General features: G+C 37.8%; 2 protein-coding genes across 15 annotated transcripts in view; one reads left to right on the top strand and one right to left on the bottom strand.

The window, feature by feature from the left end:
• ppp1r12b (protein phosphatase 1, regulatory subunit 12B) overlaps positions 1–12,274 on the top strand; it is a 31,834-nt gene extending 19,560 nt beyond the window's left edge. For 2 of the 7 annotated variants that reach the window (XM_017305744.1, XM_008414228.2), the window contains 6 exons: positions 2,889–2,905; positions 2,994–3,123; positions 4,070–4,174; positions 4,506–4,556; positions 4,677–4,727; positions 10,985–12,274. In XM_017305744.1, the coding sequence (XP_017161233.1) occupies positions 2,889–2,905; positions 2,994–3,123; positions 4,070–4,174; positions 4,506–4,556; positions 4,677–4,727; positions 10,985–11,071 (441 nt within the window). In that variant the 3' untranslated portion in view covers positions 11,072–12,274. Of the gene's footprint in view, positions 1–2,888; positions 2,906–2,993; positions 3,124–4,069; positions 4,175–4,505; positions 4,557–4,676; positions 4,728–5,450; positions 5,521–7,944; positions 8,210–10,984 lie in introns of those variants that run through there. The other 5 variants (XM_017305743.1, XM_017305748.1, XM_017305746.1 and 2 more) reach the window with 4 other exon arrangements.
• Positions 12,275–13,107: 833 nt separating this feature from the next.
• LOC103467654 (synaptotagmin-2-like) overlaps positions 13,108–23,556 on the bottom strand; it is a 71,620-nt gene continuing 61,171 nt past the window's right edge. For all 8 annotated transcript variants that reach the window (XM_017305740.1, XM_017305741.1, XM_008414233.2 and 5 more), the window contains 4 exons: positions 22,761–22,928; positions 20,870–20,987; positions 20,417–20,550; positions 13,108–20,003 (listed from right to left, as the gene is read on the bottom strand). In XM_017305740.1, the coding sequence (XP_017161229.1) occupies positions 19,788–20,003; positions 20,417–20,550; positions 20,870–20,987; positions 22,761–22,928 (636 nt within the window). In that variant the 3' untranslated portion in view covers positions 13,108–19,787. The remainder of the gene's footprint in view (positions 20,004–20,416; positions 20,551–20,869; positions 20,988–22,760; positions 22,929–23,556) is intronic.

The following is a 23,556-nucleotide window of genomic DNA, read 5'->3' as shown; positions in this document are numbered from 1 at the left end:
GATAGATGGATGATTAGAGCGCTTGCTGTGCATTGCTAAGATTTTTGATAGGTTCAGTAAAATTTGAGGCATTATAGCTACGGATCAACATGAACACAAGCAAACAAGTGCTGGCACTGCTGCTGGCCATTTGGCAGTCATCCACAAACAGCAACAATAATATCTTAATCAAATACTTGAAGCATGTATAAAAATGAGTTTGAGTTTGAGCTTATCCTTAATTTTAAGAAATACGAATGGAAGATGAGATCTTTATCATTATTTAAAAAAGCTACTCAATTTAAAATTACTTTTTAGACATAATCCTTGACACTTTGCTGGAGATAAAGTGAAGAATGCTACAGTGTAAGGCGCATAGGAAGATGATGCTGGAGTGTTATTTGTAGAGGTGCTTATTTTTCTAATCAAATGAGCTACAACGCAAATGAGCAACAGTGTGACGGGGAGTATCACCTGTGTAACTATGAAGGTTATTCTTTTAAATTGCACAAAATTGTAAAAAAAAATAAATAAAAAATTGATATCAGATAAATAAAAAACAATTTGTTTTGAAATAATCTGAAAAGATGAAATGTAAATCTAGATTTCTCTCTGGTATAAGCTGTTCTTTAGTTCTGAACTTTCTTGACTGAACCTGTCTCTAAATAAGGCCCAGTTAGTTATGGCAGTTTGCATTTGTTTTATAATAAATAGCAACCTTGTAAAAGCTAAAGACTCTTTTTTTTTAATCATTTTGCAATAAAATTGTGAATCCTGTGTTTTATTTCCACGTGTTATAAAAGAAGAGGGAAACCGCTGTTCTTATTCATTTATTTTCTTCGTTGAATAATTCAGCTTAATGCATTCCTCTGAGAGAACAAAATTTTTAAACTCCAAGTTGAAAATGAATAAACTGCCTGGTGAGTCGTATTCACCTCTCAATTTTAAGAAATCAGTCATTTCTAGAAGTTAGTTTAGGCGATAAGTGATTTAACCAATTTACAGATCATTTAATGTGAAATACTCATTAAATTGCCCTCAGGAACGAAGTTTGGTTCATAACCCTACATGAAGATTTTGTGATAATTTATTCTCACTACGAGGGATCCAGTCACCCCTGTTGATTAATGCATGAATGCCAAGTCTGATCGAGCAATCCTCCTGTTCTTAAACGGACGAGGGAGAAAAAGAAAGTAGAATTTTGTTCCCAGTTTCTTCCTTGGCTCTTTTTCATCTGAGGCCTTTTAAGTCTGCCTTTTTCTGGATAACTGTGCAAAAGCACATGACCACATAAGGACAGGCAGCGGCTGCTAGGCTTAGTTATGTAAACACTTGCTGCAGAGCAGCTCCTGTGACTCCTTGTGAAGGATCTTCATGCTTCAGCAAATGTGAAAACTGGGATAACAGGTACTTTAACATAGATTGGAGCCATATTTCTTTAGTAAAGTAACCATCTGAAACATGAGTTAAACATCTCTGACCGACGTGTAAAATAGTTGTTAAAAGACATATCTAAAGACAACTATTAGTCAAACAATTTCACAATAGTTTTTTTTTTTTTTTTGCTAGTATTGTGATTTCTGACGCACAGAGGACAAGTTAAAGCCAGCTGTATTCAGGTGTTTTCTAAAGTGTTAGTATTTATGCACTTTTTCTTCACAATGCAACCATATCACTGGATTAAATGTGATATAGGAACACAAACCTGAAGTGAAAGAAAAATGACACACAACACAAATAAAACTTTAACTTTTGTGGCATAGAAATATATAGTTATTTACCCGACCCCATCTACTCTAATATCTCTAAATAAAATCCAGGGCAACAACACCACTATTAGTTTTGCTTTCAGCAAAAATGGCTTTAATGGAAATGGCCAAAACCAAACCAGAATTAAAGCAAAGTCATTAAAGCTCCCTTTCACATGCATTATGGGGCAATGAAAAAATGTGTATAAGAGTCAGAGATCAAAATTTTAATTTATAGACTATATTCAAAATGTGCATGGAGGAAACCAACAGTAACTATGAACTTCACCTGCATTGGCAGCATCATTCTGTGGAGATGGTTTTGTTCAGTAAGGAATGTAAAGATGGTCAGACTACACCCAAGCAGAAGCAAAGTTGCGTGTTGGAATGTTCAAGTCAAAGTTCAGACCTAACTCTAATTCACAGCCTGTGGTAGGACGTCACATTTGCTGCTCACAAACTCTCCTTCCCATCTATAACTGAGCTCAAGCTGTTTTGCAAAAGTGAGGAAAAAATAAAAATCCCAACTCTGTACTGCTGCACATAGATTATTGACATAAAATTCTATAAGAAAACATTGAATTCAAAGTTAAAGAGTCATGAATTTTTGCCAGGTGCTGTACAAATCTGCCACTTTACACAGATTGCCCCCCAATGCTCAAGCAAACACAAAATGTGGTCACAACAGTGAACTTGGCAGCCATGACAGGACTCCTGACAGCACAAACCTTCCAGGCCAGTTTGATATCTGCCAGTTGTTTGGGGTCAGTCGGCGGCCTGTCATACTTCACTCCTGATGTCATGATGTCATCTGTGTGCCGCTGTCACTGTGGAGGCAGCAGTTACCTAATTTAGAAAGCTCAACCAGGCTCAGGCGGCATGACGTGTGAAACATTTTAAAGACGTTTTGGGATTATATCTCTCTTCTGCACATTTCCTCCTGGTGCCATGGGCTCCTGAGCATGGAGTCAAAATTCGACTCTCAAACTTCCTTACTATTCTCCTTTTCTCTCAAATGGAAAATATTTATCTGCTGAGCCTTTGTTTAGTCCTATCAAACAAACAAATCTGGATCCACTTCAGAAATGTTTACACTGTGTTGTTCTCATGATGTGATTCTGACTGATCAAACTAACGTCTTTTTTTTTTTTGTTTTCCCAGCATGAAAGACTGTCGAGGTAAGGAAAAAAAAGAAAACTTTTATTTTTGTTCTTTTAATAACATACAGCTCCATTGTGTACTGAGATGGAGCTGTGTTGACTTCAGATACGATTCCACCGGCGAAAGCGCCACAGACAAACCTATGGGCCGCACCAGTTCGTACACGAGGAGAGAGACGAGGCTGGCGGCTCTGAATAAACAGGAGCAAGACTCCACTGCCAAAGACTATAAGAAGGTAGTAAGTAACCCAGGCCTGGGTTACAAACACATTTCTTCCCTTCAACTGACTCAATGCTGCTGCTTTGAACACAGCCTGACTGCCCACACCTTATATTAATGCCTTCATTTTTATAACCCTGTGAAATCTAATTGGACCTAAAAGGAATATTAAGAGCAGGCTTGCAATTATTGTGAGTTTTCTAAAATATTGTGCTCATGTAAGGTACATAGAATATGACGTATATGTTTAACGGGGCCATAAAGTAGCCTGGATCTCAAACTGACAGATGAGTTTTTGTATTTTGTCATGCTACAGCAATAAACCTTGAATTACAAGTAATGTAATTTTTGCCTCCCTTATTAAATGGCAGCGATATTCACTCTGAGCAGTTTCATCTGGATCTGAATTTTCATTTCCTTACTTCCTTCCGTCCTGCACATTTTCTGCTCAACTTTGTTAAAACTGAGTGTTGAGGAACTTTTGATCCAGTAATCCAGTACTTCTTGTTTCATTGATTTAATTTCTTAATCACGCTTCAGAATGTGAAAGACAAAGCAAACAAGCCAAAGCAAGGAAGTCAGACCTAGAAATTGCTCGTAGAAATTGATATATTACAATTTCCACTTGTATAAACAAGGTTAGAACAATTTTTAAATAGCTAAAAAATCCTGTAACTGCAACGAACAAGGTTGAACAAGAACCCCAGTTTATATTGCCACTATGCATACAGAGGAGGCTGGTAAGGGAAGTAAATATACTTGTAAACTTCACTGTTTGAAAACTGCAGCATTTTGTTTTCTGCTTTAGATTATTTTAAAATGTCTATATTTTTTTCAAATCTGTCTTTTGTTATGTTTATTCCGCCCCCCTCCCTTTTTTTTGTCTGTTCAGCTGAATTTGTGTTTCAGTACAAAAGTGATCCAAAGTTTAATAGCATGTAATCTGTTTCTTTTTGTTTTAGATGTACACAGAAGCTTTGCAAGAAAATGAAAGGCTCAAGTCCAGACTTCAGGACAGCAAACAAGAGTTGGTGAAGATTCGCTCTCAACTGGAGAGAGTTGCTCAGGTACCAATCTTTCAATTTCAAAAAGAATTTGAGAAGACACGTCAGGAAATGGAAACCAAATTGAAATGGAAAATGGGAAAAAAAAACAAACTTATTTCCCAATAATACCAAAGTCATGACTGTGAGACTAACTGGTCACTCTTTCTTCGTGGTTATCTGTCCTGCGGTGAACTGGCATCATGTCCAGGGTCTGTCATGCTTCTAGAAATAGGCATCCTGCAGCTCTGCAAGGGCACGCCGGTGTAGACAATACCGATGGATGGATGGAACTTTCTTACAACTCTGATTGATTAAGCCAAAATTCTTTAACATTTGCTTTTCTAACATACAGAGGCAGGACAGAATGTCCGAGCGATCCACCGTTCTTGAAACAGAGAAAAGGGTGAGTAACTCATGCCATTTAAATTCATTATGAAATATCACTAAATGAGTGAACATCCTGATGTTTTTATGGCTTCCCCTCCTTCAACATCCCTGTATTTAATTTCTTTATGACTTCCAGGAAAAACAAGCGCTGGAGAAAAGAGTCACCGACATGGAGGAGGAAATAAAGGTCAGTCCTTGCATCAGTAAATGTTGTGCACCCACCCTGGGATTATATGGCAATCATTTTGTCTCAGACACATGCTGGGCTTCATTTCTCTCATTGATGTTTTCTCCGAAATCCTTAACTAACTAACAGTCCCTGACAGTACACAGCTCAAGCAAAGCTGCTTCCACTGCTGCTAAAGACTGCCTGTAAATAGTTTTCCCAGAGCGGACTGCACATATAGCCCTCCTTAGACTCTGTGGTCGGCCAGGTGGGTTCGAAGTCAAGGGGAGGAGAAGGTTAATGCTCCAGGCTCATTAGCCACACTGTTATGCTGGGCTACTTTCTGCCTTGTGTTGCAGCTCCCCTGCTCCAATTCTCCCACTGTCGGGGTGAACATTGTGACCTAGTTCCATCCGAATACCAAAATGCGTCCAATTGCAAAAGGCCTTCTTTTGTGAGACATTCCAGAGTGCATTCTGCCTGACACAGAAACGCAGGCGACAGCAGCAGGCAACTTTCAAGCCTGAGTGTACACAGACAAAGGATTTGAATTTGCACTTGAAATCAAATACGTTTTACGTGCTATTAAACTTTGAATCACTTTTTCTGTTAAGCTATAAATATTTAAAGTCATGGCTTAGATGTGAGAAAAATCAAACGTGAGCAAAGAACGGTAGAAATGTAGCAAAGAGCAGTCTGAGATGGAATGATGTTTTATCCACGTGTCATCCTGGTTCCCCCCAGCAGACTCCCCCACTGCGCTTCCGCTGTGGGTACCAGCCCTGAGAAGGGGCTTTCTCAGGGAGGGGGGATGGTGAGTGCTCGCCCTGATGTTGATGAGTGATCAAAACCCACCCTTCACCTCACACGGTCTGCTTTTGCCAGGGATTGGGGCATGCACACACACGCGCACACACACACACACACACACACACACACTTCACTGTTTGAGCTTCACAACTTTTGCTCTGAAGCACCTCAGTCAAGCCGCTCTAGTTTGCACCTCTGCCACAGCTATTTGTTCGCACCGAGCGAGATGCAAGTCTTCCAACACAAGGGGGAACTGTTCAGTTTCAGTACGCAGCCCTTAAAAGTAGCATCTCCAACTTGTTCGTAGAGGTGCAACTTAACAAATCAGAATATCACTGTAAGCACGTATTTCTGTGCATTTTGATGATTGTGGCAGTTTGTGCAGAAGTGTTAAAGAAGCCTGAGTTGCTTTAATAGTGTCTTCCAACTCATCTGCATTTTTTGGCTGTGGTGCCTCTCATCCTTCTCTCTGTACTTTTTAGCTTCTCTACGATGTTAAAGTCAGGCGAGTTTGCTGGCCAGTCAACTACAGTTTTATAATGCTCATTTAACCAGGTGTTGGTGCTTTTGGCAGTGTGGATAGAAGCAGTTCCCTGCGTTTTGACTTGATAGAACCCAGTAGACCTGCAACAGCACATAACATAGCTCCCCGAATGATCATTGGCTGTGGATACTATACACCGAGCCTGAAGCAGCTTGGATCCATTTCCTTTCTTCCCTCAGAGCCTGCTGGGACCATGATTTCCAAATAAAATGCAGAATTTATTTCCATCTGAGAAGAGGTTAACTACTGAGGTGTCTGGTTCAAAAGAGATTTAAATAAAGAAATGTAACAGCTATAACCCAAAGCTGTTGCTCAGGCACCATTAGGACCACAGTTTTGTTTTTTACTGAACTTTGTATCACTATGCTTGGATAAAATACTCCATAGGCAGCCAGATTCTTTCGCAGTAATGATTTGTTACTTAACCTCTTGGACAGCCCACTTGGAGGACTGTGATCAGAAGTCTTTCCCATGACGGTGAAGGTCATAAAAGCACATTTTTATTGTAAAAAAGATTTTTGTTTGGTTTTATGTTATGTTTTTATTACTAATCAGAAAATTGTGTTTTTTGGTTTTCATTAGCTGTCAGCCATAATTATTGAAATAAACAAAAATAAATGTGAAATACAAATAAACTTGCAGAGTTTTAGCTTTTGTATAGGCGAACTGCCTACCAGCTTTAATGGTGGATATTCTTACTGATATTAAGTCTGTGCAGCTTAAAACATAAACAAAACAACATTCATTAGCATTAGTTGCCAGTCAGTGTCCAAATTCATGAGGCTGCTATGCTCCTTGCCAGTACTGACCAACACATTTTTATCTTCTTTATTTTTTGTTCCAAGCTCTAAAAGTGAAAGAGTTTCAACTCTGGTTATTCCTACTTTACAAAACAAAAACGTTCCCGTGTCTTTAACCTCTTGCAGAAAACCTAAATTATTTTTGACATAATCAGAAGAATCTGTGGAACCTGAGAGTCTTGTTCTTGCTTACTCAGAATCAAAGGTCTGAATTAGAACAGGATGAATAAGGGATGCTGGTCATTACATATTCTCACCTCATTCTGACTTTTTCCTCCTGTTTTGCCAAGGACTTGGAAAGCTGGCCAAAAGCTGAAATGGTTTGTTCTAATGCCAGGAGAACATTATATGCTTGAGCTGTTAAGCTCTAAAACCAGACTGTTTTGAATTAGGTTTATGAGTCTGTTTGGGTGTTATTTGAAGTAGTTGGGGCTTTAATGTAAACGTATAAAAAATGTATTTTATATTTACAACAAATGTGTTTCTGGGTGGCCTGGGATTCTTTTTTTTTTTTTTTTGTAACTTGTCTGGGGATCACATGATGAAATCGATATCAATTTGTCAGAGTGAGCGTTGTAGATTTCCATTGACTCCATCTGTCTCACTTGCGTGGTTTGCCCACGGGCGCAGCGTCAAACCGTAGACATTTCTTTCAAACCGCATTGAGGTTAACCTCAAGAAACCAGGCCAACAATAAAGAGGGAGATGATTCATTTCACTGCTGATTAGTTTTAATCACTGAACTCTTGTTCAGTGAATAAAACTGAACAAGAGTGTGTTTTCTGAATTTTACTGAGCAATGATTTAAGGTCAGTTTTAAACAGTACATGTCTCATCATTTCTCTTGCATATTTTAGCTTTTCTACACTTTTTTCAAATGATCCCTCGTGTGTAAATATTTGTTCTTGTTAGTTTTTTGTTTTTTAAGTAAGTTCTGTAGCTGAGCTGACCTCATTTCCTCTGTGTACGCATGCTTGTATGAGTGGACATGGACCCTGTCGCTGTCCGTGTTTCTTTCTGCTTTTTGCTTCCCGCCTGCTTTCTCTGCTTGCTCCTCTCTACATCTCTCTCCCCATGTACGCAGGCTTTCCCTGCCCTGGCCCAGGTCCAGGCTTTGCGGAGAATCAACGAGTGTCTCCTGGCTGAGAACAGAGCCATGCTGCGTGTCCTCACCCGCCTCTCTGAAACGGCCTCCATGCCGGAGACAGAGGACCTCTGATCCTTGGGATTGTCTGGCCTTAATTTCCTCCCTGCTGTCCCCCTTCCTGCGCCGTTTAACTTTTACACTTCTCTTTCCTTCTGGAGCTGTCACAGCTTCCGCCTCTCCTCTTCTGCTGTCCTCCCCTCAGGCAGGTCCCGTCCCCTTTGGATGATTGCTGTTTTGCATGCTTGCTTTTTCACCCGGTCTTTTTTTATACTTTCTGCCACATTTGTTATTAACATGAGTATATTTACATTCATGCTAATTTAAAATGACTAAAACAAAATGTTCTCCCTGTTGCTTGTGTAAAGGGAGCAATACGACTGGTCTGGATACGGACCAGTTGTATACAAATACAAGCTTGAAGAGCATGTGTTGATGTTTGCAGGATATGTTTGATTGGGAGTCTAATCAATACAAGCATTGCATTGTATTTGGCTTTCCTCAATTTTGCACATCACTGTAATGGACATACATTTTTTTTAATGTAAATTACAACTTAGGTTAAAAGGCTGTAATTTATAGGAAAGCTTCACATCACGCACTCATTCATTATCATCAGTGGGTTGCTGGGTTGATAATGATAATGATAGCCTTTAAACACCAATACACTTATTTGAAGCTGTAATCTTCTCCTCAGGGCGCGTCTGCTTGACAAGAAGGAACAACCCATGAGCAGCATTGAGCAAAGACAGACTGAACATATAAGAACTAGATTCAGGCTGTAGCACTTTTGTGCCCAGAGCTTAGATCCTGAACAAGGAAGTTCACAAAAGGTTTTATCTAACAAAAGAACAAATGGCACATACAGCTGGCAAAAGGCCATCATTTCATTGGTGTTGAGGTGGGTACATACCTTGCTGATAATTTTATATTCTTCAGTTAGTTTATATTGGAACAACATGGAAATTTAACTGGATGTTATATTTACACTCTTACTTTTCTACCTGATAGTTTCTTTGACTATGTGCAGTTGACATTTTGCTGTATGAACTGCACACAAGTTTACTAATCACATTGATCCATCTAAAGTTGGCTGTTTGGAAAACATTTAACACTTGGCATTCTTTTACCGCACTTTGACTTTTTTGTGGTTGTAACAAGATCCTTGTCTTGAGCCTGCAATGTGTTAAGGACAAAGCTCTCCAAATTAACCTGACCTTATATGAAAATATAATTGCCCCCTTGTTTGATCATAGAAAAACCTCTTAATAGCCACATATTTAGGAAAGGTGAGTTTTGCTTCACTGGGCACATCCAGGAAGTTGATGCCAGACCTGTATAATCAATAAATGATTGAACTAGAAGCTGTCAAATAACATGTCTTTGACACTCCAGCAAACCACAGTGAAAACCAAAACAAGTAGAGAAACATGGAGCAGCGTTGAACTGTGACAGGAGGGATTTGTTGCTCCAAGACAGAACTAGTGACTCATTCAGCAAGTCCCTAAAAAACCCCGAACAACATCTAAAGCACCGCAGGCCTCACTTACCTCGTTTGAGGTCAGTGTTCATGAGTCGACAAAAACAAAGAGACTGAACAAAAACAAAAAAAAATACATCCATGGGAGAGTTCCAGGCCCAAAACCACTGTGTTTACCCAAAAACAACACTAAGGTTCACCTCGCATTTGCCAAAAATCAGTGTGCCGGACGATTCTGAAAGTAGAATATTTCTCCAAAGGTTATGGGGCAAGTATTCTGTATTGTGCATATTAAGACAAAAGTATTAACAGAAACATAGCGATGGTATCAGATAGCTTTCCTTTGGAACAATCAATTCTTCTCCCCACTAAAATAATCCGAAAGAAAACTTCTGTCCTTCAGTCTGTGTGAACTGATGGTCAGTTGCTCTGCAGTTACAGGACCTGACACTGATGCAAACCACACCGGCAGGTCCAACTCAGAAAAACTGGGGGAAAAAAATGGTTGCGAGGTACGCTTGTCAAATTCTGTACTTAAGTCTAATAGATATTTTGTAGTATATGAAACTGAACCTCAAAATTCTGCAATGATTTCAACACAGCAATGTTGAAAACTCACTGACAGCTAATACAGTTGCTTAATTGTCTCAAAAGGTGGCACAGCCAGTTATTAGGTTTAGGGGGGAAATTACTTTATCACAAAGCATTTTTCTGAAATTAAACTATCATTTAAAAGTTCAATTTTGTATTTATTCAAGGTTTAAGTAAGTATTAAAAAAACTGAATCCAGCTTTAAGGGGGTAAATACTTTCCATGGCACTCCACAGGTGTGTCCAGTGGTAGTGTTGCCCTCAGGGTGGACAGATCAGCTCATTATATATATTAATAAATATGTGTGTATATGCACATATATACATGCATGTATATATGTAGAATGTCTTTATTTTGGGGGGGGGGGTTGCCTTTATGTCTTGATTGGAGATGACTTAACATGCTCTTGTATGAACTGAACGTGGTTCTCTGGGGCGGACAGAGGGGTACCCAGCCCCTCCGGCCCCTCGCTGTTTTCAGATATGTGTCGTGTTTCATGATCAAAGGATTGTTATTTGTCTCCTGTAAGGGGAATATATTCTGAAGAGTTGATGTTTTTAGTCAAAGTTCCTCATCAGACTAAGATTTAGAAACTTGAGCTTTTCTCACTTTTGTTAACGAGTATCTCATACATCGTCTCTCTGCATACTGCTGTCACACTTCTCACTGCATGATCATCTTCTAAGCATGCTGTCATACCTACTCTCAGATTTTGGTGAAACCTTTGGCCCACTTGTTAATACTGCTAGAGCGTTTCTTATTGCATTTGAAACAGTGGCGAATTGGCCATTGCAATACTTGACGCTTTATATTGCAAACGTCTTCAGTAGCTACTAATATTAGCTTCCAAATATGCACAAGGTAAACGGGCATTTTCTAATTTTGTGTCTTTCCTTTTCCTTTCTGCAGGTCCTAACAGAACTCAAGTCAGACAACCAGAGGCTAAAGGATGAGAACGGAGCTCTCATTCGAGTAATCAGCAAACTATCAAAGTGAAAAGATGTCTGAAGCTTTTGTTCTCGTGCTCCAACCTTCATTCAGCAGTTTAATTATTCACAAGGTTCCATGTTTTACCTCCTCTATGAGTTATTGATAGGCCACCTTTGAAGCTCTTGTAGACATAGATCTTGAGCAGACTCACTTCAGTTTTCTCACCTTATAATTATTTTCTTATAATACATAGTATATATTATTTATAGTAGATGGTATGTTTCACATCCACAAACAAGGGAACAGGTGCACTATTTGGACTGCAGTGACTCTGAAAACTTAGAAATGCATTTGAACTTTTCCCATAGTGTGTGATATCACACTGATTCTTCACTTCTGTTTATACTCTTTGCAACACATGGTTTTAATAATACTTAAATAGTCTATAAGATTTGATAATTTTACTGGAACATACCAATGGACTTGAGAATACATTCTTTATAGTATATTAGATTTTTCTCACAAATAAGAGTGATGCCTGAAAGATAAAACTTTGTGGTTATAGGTTCTGGTTGATATTGTTTGATGCATCATCCGGATGAAGGAAAGTTCAGTGGCCTGCAAATGTTGAATTTACATTTATATCTTCAGCACAAAAAAAAAGAAATCATCTTATGAGTCACAAAAATATTTTGTTTTCACCAGAATACATAAACACCCCTGAATCGGATATGTTTATTAAAATCCATATATATCATATTGAAAAAACTAAAGACTAAGGAGGTATTTCTGTACATAAAGAAGAAAGACTGATTTAAATGTATTTATTAATAAAAATATATATATATTTTATTTGTACTCTGTGTTCACATTTGATGCTTTGGATGAACACATTTTTGTTTGGAGTGGGCTGCAGGAGAGGGGGTTGATGTGATGGCTGTCCTTGATTGAAATAGTAAAAAAGGAATTTTAAAACCATGACATTCTAAAACTAAAAACAAAATCATTGCCCAAGAAAATGTTTCTGAATTGCCAAGCAACTGTTTAAATTTTTAGTCTTAAACTCCATCCCATTTTCATTAAAATTGTAATTTTTTTATCAGAATTGTCACATCTTTAACTGTAAGTTACCAGATTGTCTACAGCAGTGGTTTCAAGTTTCCAAGAGAAATTCACAACATCTAGACTCGGGGGATGAGTTGGATTGCTATGTAACCGACCGTCACAGGAAATAAAAAACATTGCAAAGCTATTTGCTTGTGTAATATCTCTGACGGCTATATTGACTGAAGTTGTGTTTTTCAAAGTCTATGCACACACACTGGTTTGTATTATCGACTTCCATTCATTTTACTAACTGCATTTATAAATAACCCAGACAATTTTCCTAACCCTAACCTTTACTAGTATCTTTCTAACCCCAGCTTTAAACAAAACCTACTTTACACATTATCACTAAACCTAACACCTAACCCTAAACCACCATATTTGGACTGGGCTTTGGTCTGCCACATTTACTAACGACCTTCAGGTTAGTAAATATGGCAGAAATGGTCTGAATATTATTTCTAAACAACTACACACATTATACACTCTTTGGTTTTTCTTCCTTGTTCAATGCTAGGCTAATGTGCTTTTTGTAAAAGTGCATACTCCCTAAGAACAGAGAAAATTGTTCTTTTATTCTGGGCTAAGAACAAAGTTTGTTCTTGCTGGGACTTTTCGAACTTGATTAGAATTACTGGAAAGAACCAACTGGGTTGTATAGCATGTCAGTATAGGAGCCACGCCCACTTCCAGTTTCGGACCGCACAAGATCTGTCACACACCACACAAGAAAAAAGGATCTGCTGCGAATACGTAATAAGAACAGATTGGATAGGATGTACAGTTTTCTTCAACGTTGATGGGGGGAGATGGTCAGAGTTAATAGTAGCATAGAAGGAGCTGTGTTGCTCCTGCCTGAGGTAAATCCACGACTTTAAAAGGGTTAAAAGTGACTGATACTGATAGCTTGGTATGGAATAGCGTAACCAAAGGAAACATCTAAAGATCAAGTGCCTTTGTGAGATGAAACATACTGCATAGTAAACACATACAACTCATGGTTATTAAAAGGCCTTTATTTCCTATTTGTTTTTACAGAACTGGCAACACATAAGATAAATTTGTAATAAGTTATTTGGTTCCCTTGATAACTTCAGAAGGATCCCCAACGTATGTCCACATAAGGGTCGAGAGGAGTTTGTGAGCAACGTTTGTGTCCAGTCAAAGGCTAAAGCATGCGATCCACAGTAGGCACAAGTACTGACATGAACACGCGCACCACAACACTAGACACGAAGAAACACAGCTAGGGGACGTAACCTGACTGTCCTCCGATGCTTTAAAAGAGGATGAAGAGAAGAAGGTGAAGCTGGGAAAACAAATGAGTCTCGAGAAAACAGCTGCATGATGGAACAGAGGTGGAGAACTGAGTGCTCAAGGGGGGAGGTCGGTACGGCCCTGCATGTTTGACAGTATACAGTATGTCCATGTTGTTAACATGAAGGCCGGTGGTTCCTTATGCTCTGCAAAAGCAGATTCAGGCTCCTATTCACCTCGATGACAGTGACGGAATCGGCTACACAGAAACCAGACAAGGACACAAGCAGAAAGCAAATGAGGAGAGAGCATGGAGACGCATCTGTGCCGTCGTTTCAAACACAGCTCCACTTTCTACATCAGGGATACACAGAATAAAAAAAATAAACAACAAAAGTGATTGCGCCTATGCACAGAGAGAGCAAGAAGAAATACAGCAACTGACAAGAGAACCAGCATGTTTCAAAGCAGCGCCTTTACCCGCTGCAGGTCTCGACATCACGTTTCGACTGTCAAATGGACTGAATTTTGCACAGTTTCCCTTTTTAAATCCCAGTGTTTGTTTAAAAAAAAAAACAAGACAGAAACAAATCACACATGTGTGAACGGTGTTCTAAAACTGTCTTTGCCCAGCTGAAGCAGGGCGACTGCAGATGCATTTGTAGACAAGTACATGCACTCGGCAATCAGGGAAACAGATCACTAGCCATTTTTAAACCATAAAGCTTTTATTTTTACCGTGTTACTCATACATAAAAAAATAACAATATGCATGCAGACTTGTACTGAGAGTAGCATAATCTAACTCTGTGATTTTAAGCAATGTTTTGGACATTTTATGATTCCACATACACAAGAACACAATCACAGCTCACCAGTCTCAGTCCACCATATCGTCTGAGGATCTTGTGTATGTGTGATGACCCAGGTTTTAAAAGGAAACAAAGACTTTTGTAAATGCACCATGAATGTACCTTTGCAATTTTATTTATTTATTTATTTTTTATATTTGGTGCTTTCCTATTGTAGTTTCTCCTGTGATATCGGCTGTGCAGAGTTAAACTGTGGAGATAAATGCTGGCAGGCGTAATCAGGTGGTGGCAGTATTTCTAAAACACACTGAAACCTGCTCTCAGTGCATCATTTGGTCACAGTCATTGGCATTGATGGGACAGTGATTGTTGCTGTATTGCGTTAAGAGAATGTGGAGCATCAGTTTTATGCAGCACATTGAAGATTGTTGTCATGACGGACGTGGCAGTTCAATTTAGGAAACTGCAGCAACTTACATCAAACAAAAACATTTAAAAAAATGCTTCAACATTTTGGAAAATATGGGCTTGTTTGCTTTCTTGCCAAAAGTTAAGGGAGAGTTGAAGCCACTTTCTCACGTAATCTAGATGAAATGTTCAAATGTTTGCTACCAGCACAGGTCGGCAACATTCAATCCAAAAGAGCAACTTTTTTCTTTCTCTGTAAAATGAAATTTGCCTAGAGGTGTAAAATTTTGTTGACCCGTTAAAAATATACAATTTCCTACGTAAATTGTACCATTATCATAAATATAAACAAGCTAAATCAATTATTTCTCACTTAGATCTTAAAACGGGGAATAATTCTATATTATTCAAAATAAATGAATACATGTTTAAACCTGGCTTTACTTTTCTATTAATTTTCTTTAGTTGTTGTGAAAGGGACAAAAACCCTTAAATGTTCCAGATTACGTTTCAGGTAAAGTGTAAAACATTTTTATTACATTTTTACTTTCTTCTCCAGCATTCTTCTTTTTTTTACTTTCTCTGAAAAAGAATGAGGTAAAACTATTGTTTTAAATCTATTTGGCTTTACTGCAAAAGACTAAACATAAGTTGTATCCTGTAACGTTAAAATGCCTGAAATAAACATGTTTAATGTCTCAGGTAAAAAAAAAAAAAAAAAAGGTTTATTGCTGATTGTTTTGTGGATATGGTTTTACACACCAAAAGCCATTTTATGAACCTGTAAGCTTTTCTGACTGAGCAACATCAGCATATGCCGATGTGTGAGGTTGTCATTTATACATAACTCAGGGCAAGAAAGCAAGTTGTAGAGTTGTAGACACAAGTCTGAAAAATAAACATATGCATAGTTCTGTGGGAGGGATTCAGCCTTAAATTTTAGGTTTGATTTTTTTTTTTCTTTCAATTTATTCATTCTTGCTGAGCAGTTGATTTAAAAAAAGAACAAATACTGTTGCTAATAGCCTCTAAAATAATGCAGAGGTTCACTATTATTATTATTATTATTATTTGATTGTATGAGTTCTTTTTCTCAAACTGGGAGAACAGAAACTAGCAGCTTGACCCAGTTTGCGTCACAAATTGCACTCAGCCCTAAAATAGAACACACTCTCACACATATAGTTTTAGCCTTATTACTCAGAATTCAATGTCATAATTGTAAATATTATTTATTTATGCTAATCAAACATGACCAAACACAATCCTGTAAAATCACCAACCAACAATGACACCAGCCACTCAAAAAAATAAATAAATAAATAAAATAAAAAATACACTTGCTCTCCTGAATTGGCAGCTGTTCTCCACGCTCACACAGACAGCAGAATGGTTTTCTCCCTCTGGTTGAACAAAGACTTTAGAAAAGGAATGTGAGAAGGAACATTATTCATGGAAAAATGAAGACGTCAGATTTGTTGTTCCCTCACAAATAAACTCTAGCTGTTCAGCAGAGCTCTAAAGAGTTAGTGCTTGAGTTTTATGGCTTTTAGTTGTTTTCATCTTATTAATTTATTTTGCTTACAAGTACACCCATTGTATAGTAACAGAGTAAAAGAGACACAATCTGTAACATGTATCAGGTCAGTCAAACAGAAAGAGGGAAAATAATCTTCTGATTAAAAATGATAGCAACAGTAATAAAGGGGAGAGAGAGAGAGAGAGAGAGAGAGAGAGAGAGAGAGAGAGAGAGAGAGAGAGAGAGAGAGAGAGAGAGAGAGGACTCCAAGTCATTTGTGTTCAGTGGAAAAGGGCTTATTCACAGTTTGGCCCTGGAAATGCATCCTAAGGTAGGATATGGTCCGTATGACTTTAGTCTTGGCTAGTGCTGGCATAAATAACTCCTAGAATCAATTTCATACATTGTTTTTCCAAATAAGCTATTCCAGAATAACATCAAGTTTAATCTGCATTACTTACTTAAAAATAAGAGAGAAAGAAATAGTCCTGCAGACTTGGAGATCCCCTGGTTGAAATAAAATATAACAATTTTCTAATTAAAAAAATAAATAAAATAGAAACTGTAGCATAATTAACAATCGCTAATATTTTTAAAAGGTACAGTAATGAAATAAATGGCAAATAAATGGTGCCAAAAAAAAAAATCTGAGCACAAGGAATTTACATAGCAAGCATGCGGCTACATTTTTCTTCCTACATGAACTCACACACAGCACTGGACGACACACTTGCTTAAGAGTTTTCAGGCGTGGAAAGATTCCTATTTGTAATAGTACTCTAATATTTGCATGACATTCTCTCCAATGACCCTCATGGAAAATAAATACACACTTTGTTCTATTTAGAAAATATACAGTGCATTTTTTTTTTCAGTTTGCTGTGTTATTAAAATGGCAAATGACACCCATTTAACGTACACAAGTTATTTTTGCGTCGTCTCTAAAACATGCTCTTATGTACAGTAGTTCTTATAAACATGCAGTACCAACGTGTATGAACTATGTATATAGGCAAAACTACACACCAATGAGTTGCTTGATTGCTTCCATGTTGCCTTTTTCTTTAGTGTTGCTTTAAAAACAAAGAATTGTGCAAGATGACAAACAGAAATTTGGTTTTGATTGTTCTATATATATATAAATATCTAAAAAAAAAAAAAAAGAAAGAAAAAGAAAGAAAAAAACAGAAATTTCACACCCCAAAAAAATGCAATCAAATGTTTGTACCTGCATTTGCTATACAGAAAGCTAACTGGAAGTTTTCTTGTGAAAAAGCATAGTGGGCTCCAAATACTCACCAAACCTAATAAGCATTTAACTGATTTTATTCACGGGTGATGAGCTCTAGGAGTGCGTTGTTTGTTGCAAGTTTTCGTTCAAAAAATTTCTCTCAGAATCTAAACGTACAAATATAAAGAGCCAAATGATCTCAGAGATATTTGTAACTGCTTACAATTGTAAATATGTTTCTTGATCAATAAGATGATGAATGGTGATCTTTCCCTTTTAGTTACGGCAAATATTTTCATTGTTTTTGCAGAAACACATTTTTAAATTGAAAGAGGAAATAGCTGCGTGATAGGTGAATTGGACAGGAATGTGTAGAGAGCGTTTCCTGAAGTGTCATTTCAGTGTCACTGGATGAACGATATCAGTCAAAAATGTGGCCATAAAAGCTCAATAGCAGCTTTTTAAAACATTTATAGTTCATATATAAAGTTAATAATTTGACATCACATTGATTATTCAGTCTAAGTGGAGTTGTCCACCTGAGCAGACTAACTGAAATCACATTTTGAGAGATGTTATGTGTGAAACGGTCGAAATTAGTCCAAAAAATCAGTTACAGTTACCTGGAACCGACTTTGGCTCTCTATACTGCACTGTGTCACTGTGGGAAGAGAGGACAAAGCAGCACTGAACTCAATGTGTTTCTTTTCCCTTCCATTCGCAAGACAAGACTCGTCTGTGTGTGCCACAGAAATGATCAATTTCATCACGCTATATCACTCAGGAGAAGAAAAACACACGCTAAGAACAGCGTCGGGACAGAACAATACTTGCTAGTGCAATTCACAATCGACAGTTTGGTAAGCTGTGCATAAAATACACATGGATCAGTGCGATTTCTTCCAGACTTTTTGCAGTTAAGTGAAATAATTGTAATCCAAACAATTCAAAACACACACACACACACACAAACATATATAAGCTGAGGCCAAAGTAAGCAGAAGCAAAAGCAACAAAATGAATCTCCCTAAATTGTTAAAGCTCTGACTTCTGAACGTATGTACACAAAACGTTAGGAATTAAAGTGCTTAAGGAATAAAAGTGTTTGAAGTTAAAATAAATGATTAAGTACAAGAAAAAATAAGTAGAACAAAAAAAAAGGAAAGGAAGAGAACAACACCTCTAACTGGAAGGCGTCCCTGGTAGTTGAAAATTGCTTATTTTGTTACTTGGAAGGCTTGTCTCCTTTATGACTGTAAGACGGTTATAGGGATTCCTTTGAAGTAAAAACCCTTGTGTCAAGTCCATGACTAATGGCAGTAACACTGAACAAGTGATATACAGAATCAGAGATGTCGGGAGGGGAACGTCGAGGGCTGTAGGCAGTAATCGACACCTTGTAAATATAATGTCAGCTGTGGTTGGGATCAGTCTCTCTTTTTGTAGCCGCTCTGGTATTTCCAAACTTTTTTGTAGTACGGATGACAGACGTTGCTTTTTTTTTTTTTCTTTTTTTTTTAACACAATTTAAAATACACAAGCACACGTTTTTTTTTTGTTTTTTGTTTTGCAAATTATCTGTCATACCCTCCATATAACTCAATAAACTGTGGTTTTACTAACTTCAGTCATAAGCCTAAGGTCAGCAGAATTCTTACAATTTTAGTGTAACATATTGTTTTTTCTCATCACGCTGTATAACTGCTAACAATAAGAACCCGTTTAGAAAAAAAAGGCATGGAGTTTTTCCTCTCAGTTCTCCTGAGACGATGGGCGGAAGGGTAACTAATCCAAAAAGGCAGTGTTTGTGGGCAACTGGATCTAATCCCTACTTTGCTACCCAACTCTAGGAATGTACTTCCAACTAACAGAATCATCTAGGATGATAACTGGCAGGTGTGGGATATGGTGCACAAAACACCTACGGAATGGACCTGCTTGTGTTGTTTCTCTATCATATGGCAGTATAAAGCATTTTATTGTTAAGCACTATTCTAAGCAAACTTTGTCACTAAAGGGAAAAAGGGTGAGAAGTAGAATATGAATGAATGTACGTGTCATCCCTCTAAATCACTAGATTCCCAAATAACACTCCTCTTATAGTCTACTCTGTAAGCTTAATAATGGAACCACAACTCCGATATAAAAATAGATCTAAAACAAAAATGACTGAGTATTTGTCCATCCTGCAACTTGTCTTCTTTTCTTAGTGACATGACTTAATATAATATGATTTTTTTTTTTAAACTACATTTTCCATCATGTCAAATAGTTTCTATGGATCTTTTAAAATGATGGCTGTGGGACAGAAATGTGCTGGAAGGAGCAGATTTGGGTGTTCTTCTGGAATATACATTGATATGTGGGACTTGCGTGAAACAACTGGATATGCAAAGGTAGGAAAGTGTGGGGGCGGGTGGTGGGAGTTTGTTTTTTTTTTTCTTAATTTTACTTCTTGGCAGTCAGCGCTGCTAGGGCGGCATCCACCTCTTCTTCTGGCTGCAGCGGATGCCACTGGGCAATCGGGCGGCGGGGGTTGGCCAGCATGTCGGACCAGTGTTTCAGCCCAGCCCCCGTGGACTTGCTTCCCACCCAAATCTTCCCGATGGCATCGTTCTTGCCGATCTTGTCATAATCTAGCACTGTGATGACGGCGTGGATTTTCTGAGGAAACAGGGAGAGAGCATTACAACCTGGTTCAGAGTACAGTGAAGGCCACAGGATCGTCAGGACTGGAGATGTTGTGCTGGTTTAATTTTCCGTGGTGTTATCCCAGAGTTTTGTGTTTAGCAGTTTCTCTCGTCATAATTTTTACGGCATCACCACAAACAGCATCGTGAAGACGAGGGAGCACACCACACAGGTCCGAAATAAAGTTATGAAGAAACTGTTAAGTTATGAAACAATATCTACATATTTCAACTTTAAAGTAGCTTCCTTCAACAACATTTTTTTTCCTTCAGACTGGAACATCTCTCTATAATATTAAGTTAAGTACTATTTACATTTCTGAAAAGAACTAAAATAAAAAAATACAAAATAAAATACTGTAATTAAGACATGCTCCTTATCCATACCTGCATTTGCTCAAGAGGAATCTCAAAGCTGAAGGACTCGTTGTAGTAAGGATTCAGAGTATTCTTCTTTACTGTCGTCTTCTTCTTCTTCAGCCTCTTTCCATTTTGCAGCAGGTTAATTTTTACGTAGGGATCTGACAAAACAGACACAGGACTGAATCACGACATGAGGACGAGAAACCTCTGTGCTCATGCAAATCTGGGTTGCAGTACTCTATTACGCCAACAGATGGCGCCACTTCTAACGCAAGACAGAGTGAAGAATGGGTGAGCACTGCAGCGGCAGCACGTGAGCAAGAGCGGCACAAAATTGATGGCTGGGCTTGAAGTCACGTTCTTTAGCATTCCGCAGTCTCAGAGCAAGGAGACGGCCCTTTTACTCAGGACTGTGCCGTGATATGGGGTCAAGTGTGAAGCAAAACTGAACAGCTGTGTTTATATAAACTAGCCCACCTGACAGTCCTCCCACATCCATTTTCTTTAGGTTCTTAGCCTCCAAGATGCAGATGGTGAGTTTGCCAGCAGTCGGGACGTAACGTAAAGAGATGCAGATATCACCAAGCTTCTCTGGCTGTGAGAAGGAGCAAAGAAAGCAGAATGTTGAGGACGATAAAGTGATAAATTAGACAAAGAGCTTCACCTACAACATATAAAGACTTTAAGTATTTTTTTTTTCTTTCAAAGACATGCAGTTTGGTTTTACTTCTTTAGACTGAAATTGCTGTAGAGAAAATGTTCCATTTTAATATGTTTCTGGGGGAGCAGTTTCTTGGATTAAAGTGGTTTCCTCATATTTTCATCACAGTGACAGCTCCACATAACAAGCTGCACAGTTAATCAGTGAGCAGTGTAGCATAACAGACATGTTGCCTAAATTACAGAAGAGAATTTGTGTGTTGGTTTTTTTAAAGTCTAAACAGCAAATCACAGTTTATAAACAATGAAAAAATGTCAGGTAATATTTCTAAAAAATCCCATCTACTTCATAGAACCTCATCAGAAGCTGACAGACATTCATAATTAGCATTATTGTCATAAATCTTGACCTTAAGTGGTGCATTTTGAGCTGTTATTTGTTATTTTGGGTGCAATATTGTGTCACCATTCCACCCAGGAAAAAAATAATTTAATTTTAAAGTCTAAATTTCATACAGAAGTTTGAATTGTGTTCACATTTTTACTAATGAAGACCAACTCAAAACTACAATTTCAAATATTGGTTCAAAATATCACACTCAGGTTTTATCAAATTGATCCAAACTGTCAGTTTTAATAGCCAGATGTTAGTCAGGATGTTTAGGAACAACTAAGATCCACCAAGACTGAAGCCTGTCATAGACTAGAACAACAGTGTCAAGGTCCGACAGGGAAGTGAGTTTTATATCAGCATGAAATTGGAGGCTGTCACCCAATAAAAATGTACCTTGTCCTTTGAAAACACCTTCAAGAAATATGTTGCAGCTTCCTATTTGGTCAAACCAAATAAGAAGAGTTGAGAAACAGATTTAGCCAGAATGAAAAGGATCATTTTTGGAGGAGTTAAAATGAGTTTTTGAACCTAAGAACTTTGCACATGGTTAAGTAGCCATGTAGGCTTCATGTTGCTGCCAGTGATACTGGCACACAGCTCACAATAGGGGGAAAAATAATGAAAGGGAACAATCCTCAAGTTGTTTAACTTCACCACAAAGTAAAAACTGGATGGATGAAATTTGGGCATAGTGGCATGTTCCTGCAGGTCAGTGACTCCAACTACATTCCTAAATGGATAAAGCAGGCTAACACGAGAATCTGGACTGAACCTGGCATAAACTCCACTAAACATTAATGGAATAAGCTTAAATGTCTGTGCTAGGAAGGCAGCCAATTAAATTCTATTTGCTATTTCTGACAGGAAGAGTGCTTAAATATTTGCAGTGGTCCATAATTATACCAGAAACTTACTGATGACTGAAAGGAGGGAGAAGGTTGATGGTAACTGGGTAATGGAAATTTCACTAATGTTGATGTTATACAGTACATCAACATTGGGCTGAACCTTTGCAGCCCATTGTGTGCTGCATAAAAATTCCACCCTGAAAATAGAAATCAGAATGTCCTGGAAAAGATATTCTGAAATTGCAATGTTTTTGTCACTTATTTCAGAACGTGAAGCTCATAAGTTATTTAGATTTAATGCATAATTTGCTTGACAGTCTCCTCGAGGCAGTTGCTGGTGTTACACAATAAATATGTAACATTTTTATAATACTCTCATTCTGTGAGCAGTACTTGGTTATTCAAAATTGGGAGTAAAAAAATTACAGTAAGTTTATTGCTTGAGTACCGACAGAGCAGACCTTACCTCTTCTTGGTCAGCACTGTCGAGGTCTCTCCACTCTTCGATTGGTTTTGCAAGGTCCAGCGTGTTCATGGGTATCTTAATCTCTCCAATGATGTCGTGTTTGGAGAAGCGGTCAAAGTCATAGACGGCCATCACCAGAGTCTTCCCTCCCATTTCAGTGAACGGGATCTGAAAACGACCAGCGAGTCTAACTTTAGTTGTTGAAATAGCTGAGGACATCAGTCAGAACGATGTGTCTCCCCCCCTCTACATTTCATGGGTTGCATTTTTAATAAGAACACTTCCTCCTCTAACGCCCTTATTAAGTCTGGCTCACGTTCACTTAACAAAGCTCTACCAATAAACCAATAGTTTGTATATTTGTTTTCACTATCCACACTTTCAGTTATGTCGATTAGATGAAAGCATCAACTTAATGCAGTTCATTTTTACGTACATGAGTGTAGCTTTTTCGGTACACAATAAATTATACACAAATCTGACCTTTTGACGGATTAAATGTATTTAGCTTTATGCAAGCTGCCTCAGTAGGACTTATGGAGAGCCATTTCAGCCAAAATTAAATAAATAAATAAATGGGTGAAATAAATAAAAAATGAGTAAAATAAATCAAAAAATGAAGAAAATGAGTGAAATAAATAAATAATTTGTTAAATAAATAATTCAGCTTTTTCATTAACCCATTTTTTCATTTATTTATTTTTCATATTATCAATTTCTCAATTTCCCTTTTTTCATTAATCTATTTTTCATTTACCCACTTTTCATTAATCTATTTTTCATTTAACCATTTTTT

The sequence above is a fragment of the Poecilia reticulata genome, linkage group LG7 (assembly GCF_000633615.1).
Source record: "Poecilia reticulata strain Guanapo linkage group LG7, Guppy_female_1.0+MT, whole genome shotgun sequence".
Lineage (NCBI taxonomy): Eukaryota > Metazoa > Chordata > Actinopteri > Cyprinodontiformes > Poeciliidae > Poecilia > Poecilia reticulata.
This window is presented reverse-complemented; position numbering and strand designations above follow the sequence as displayed.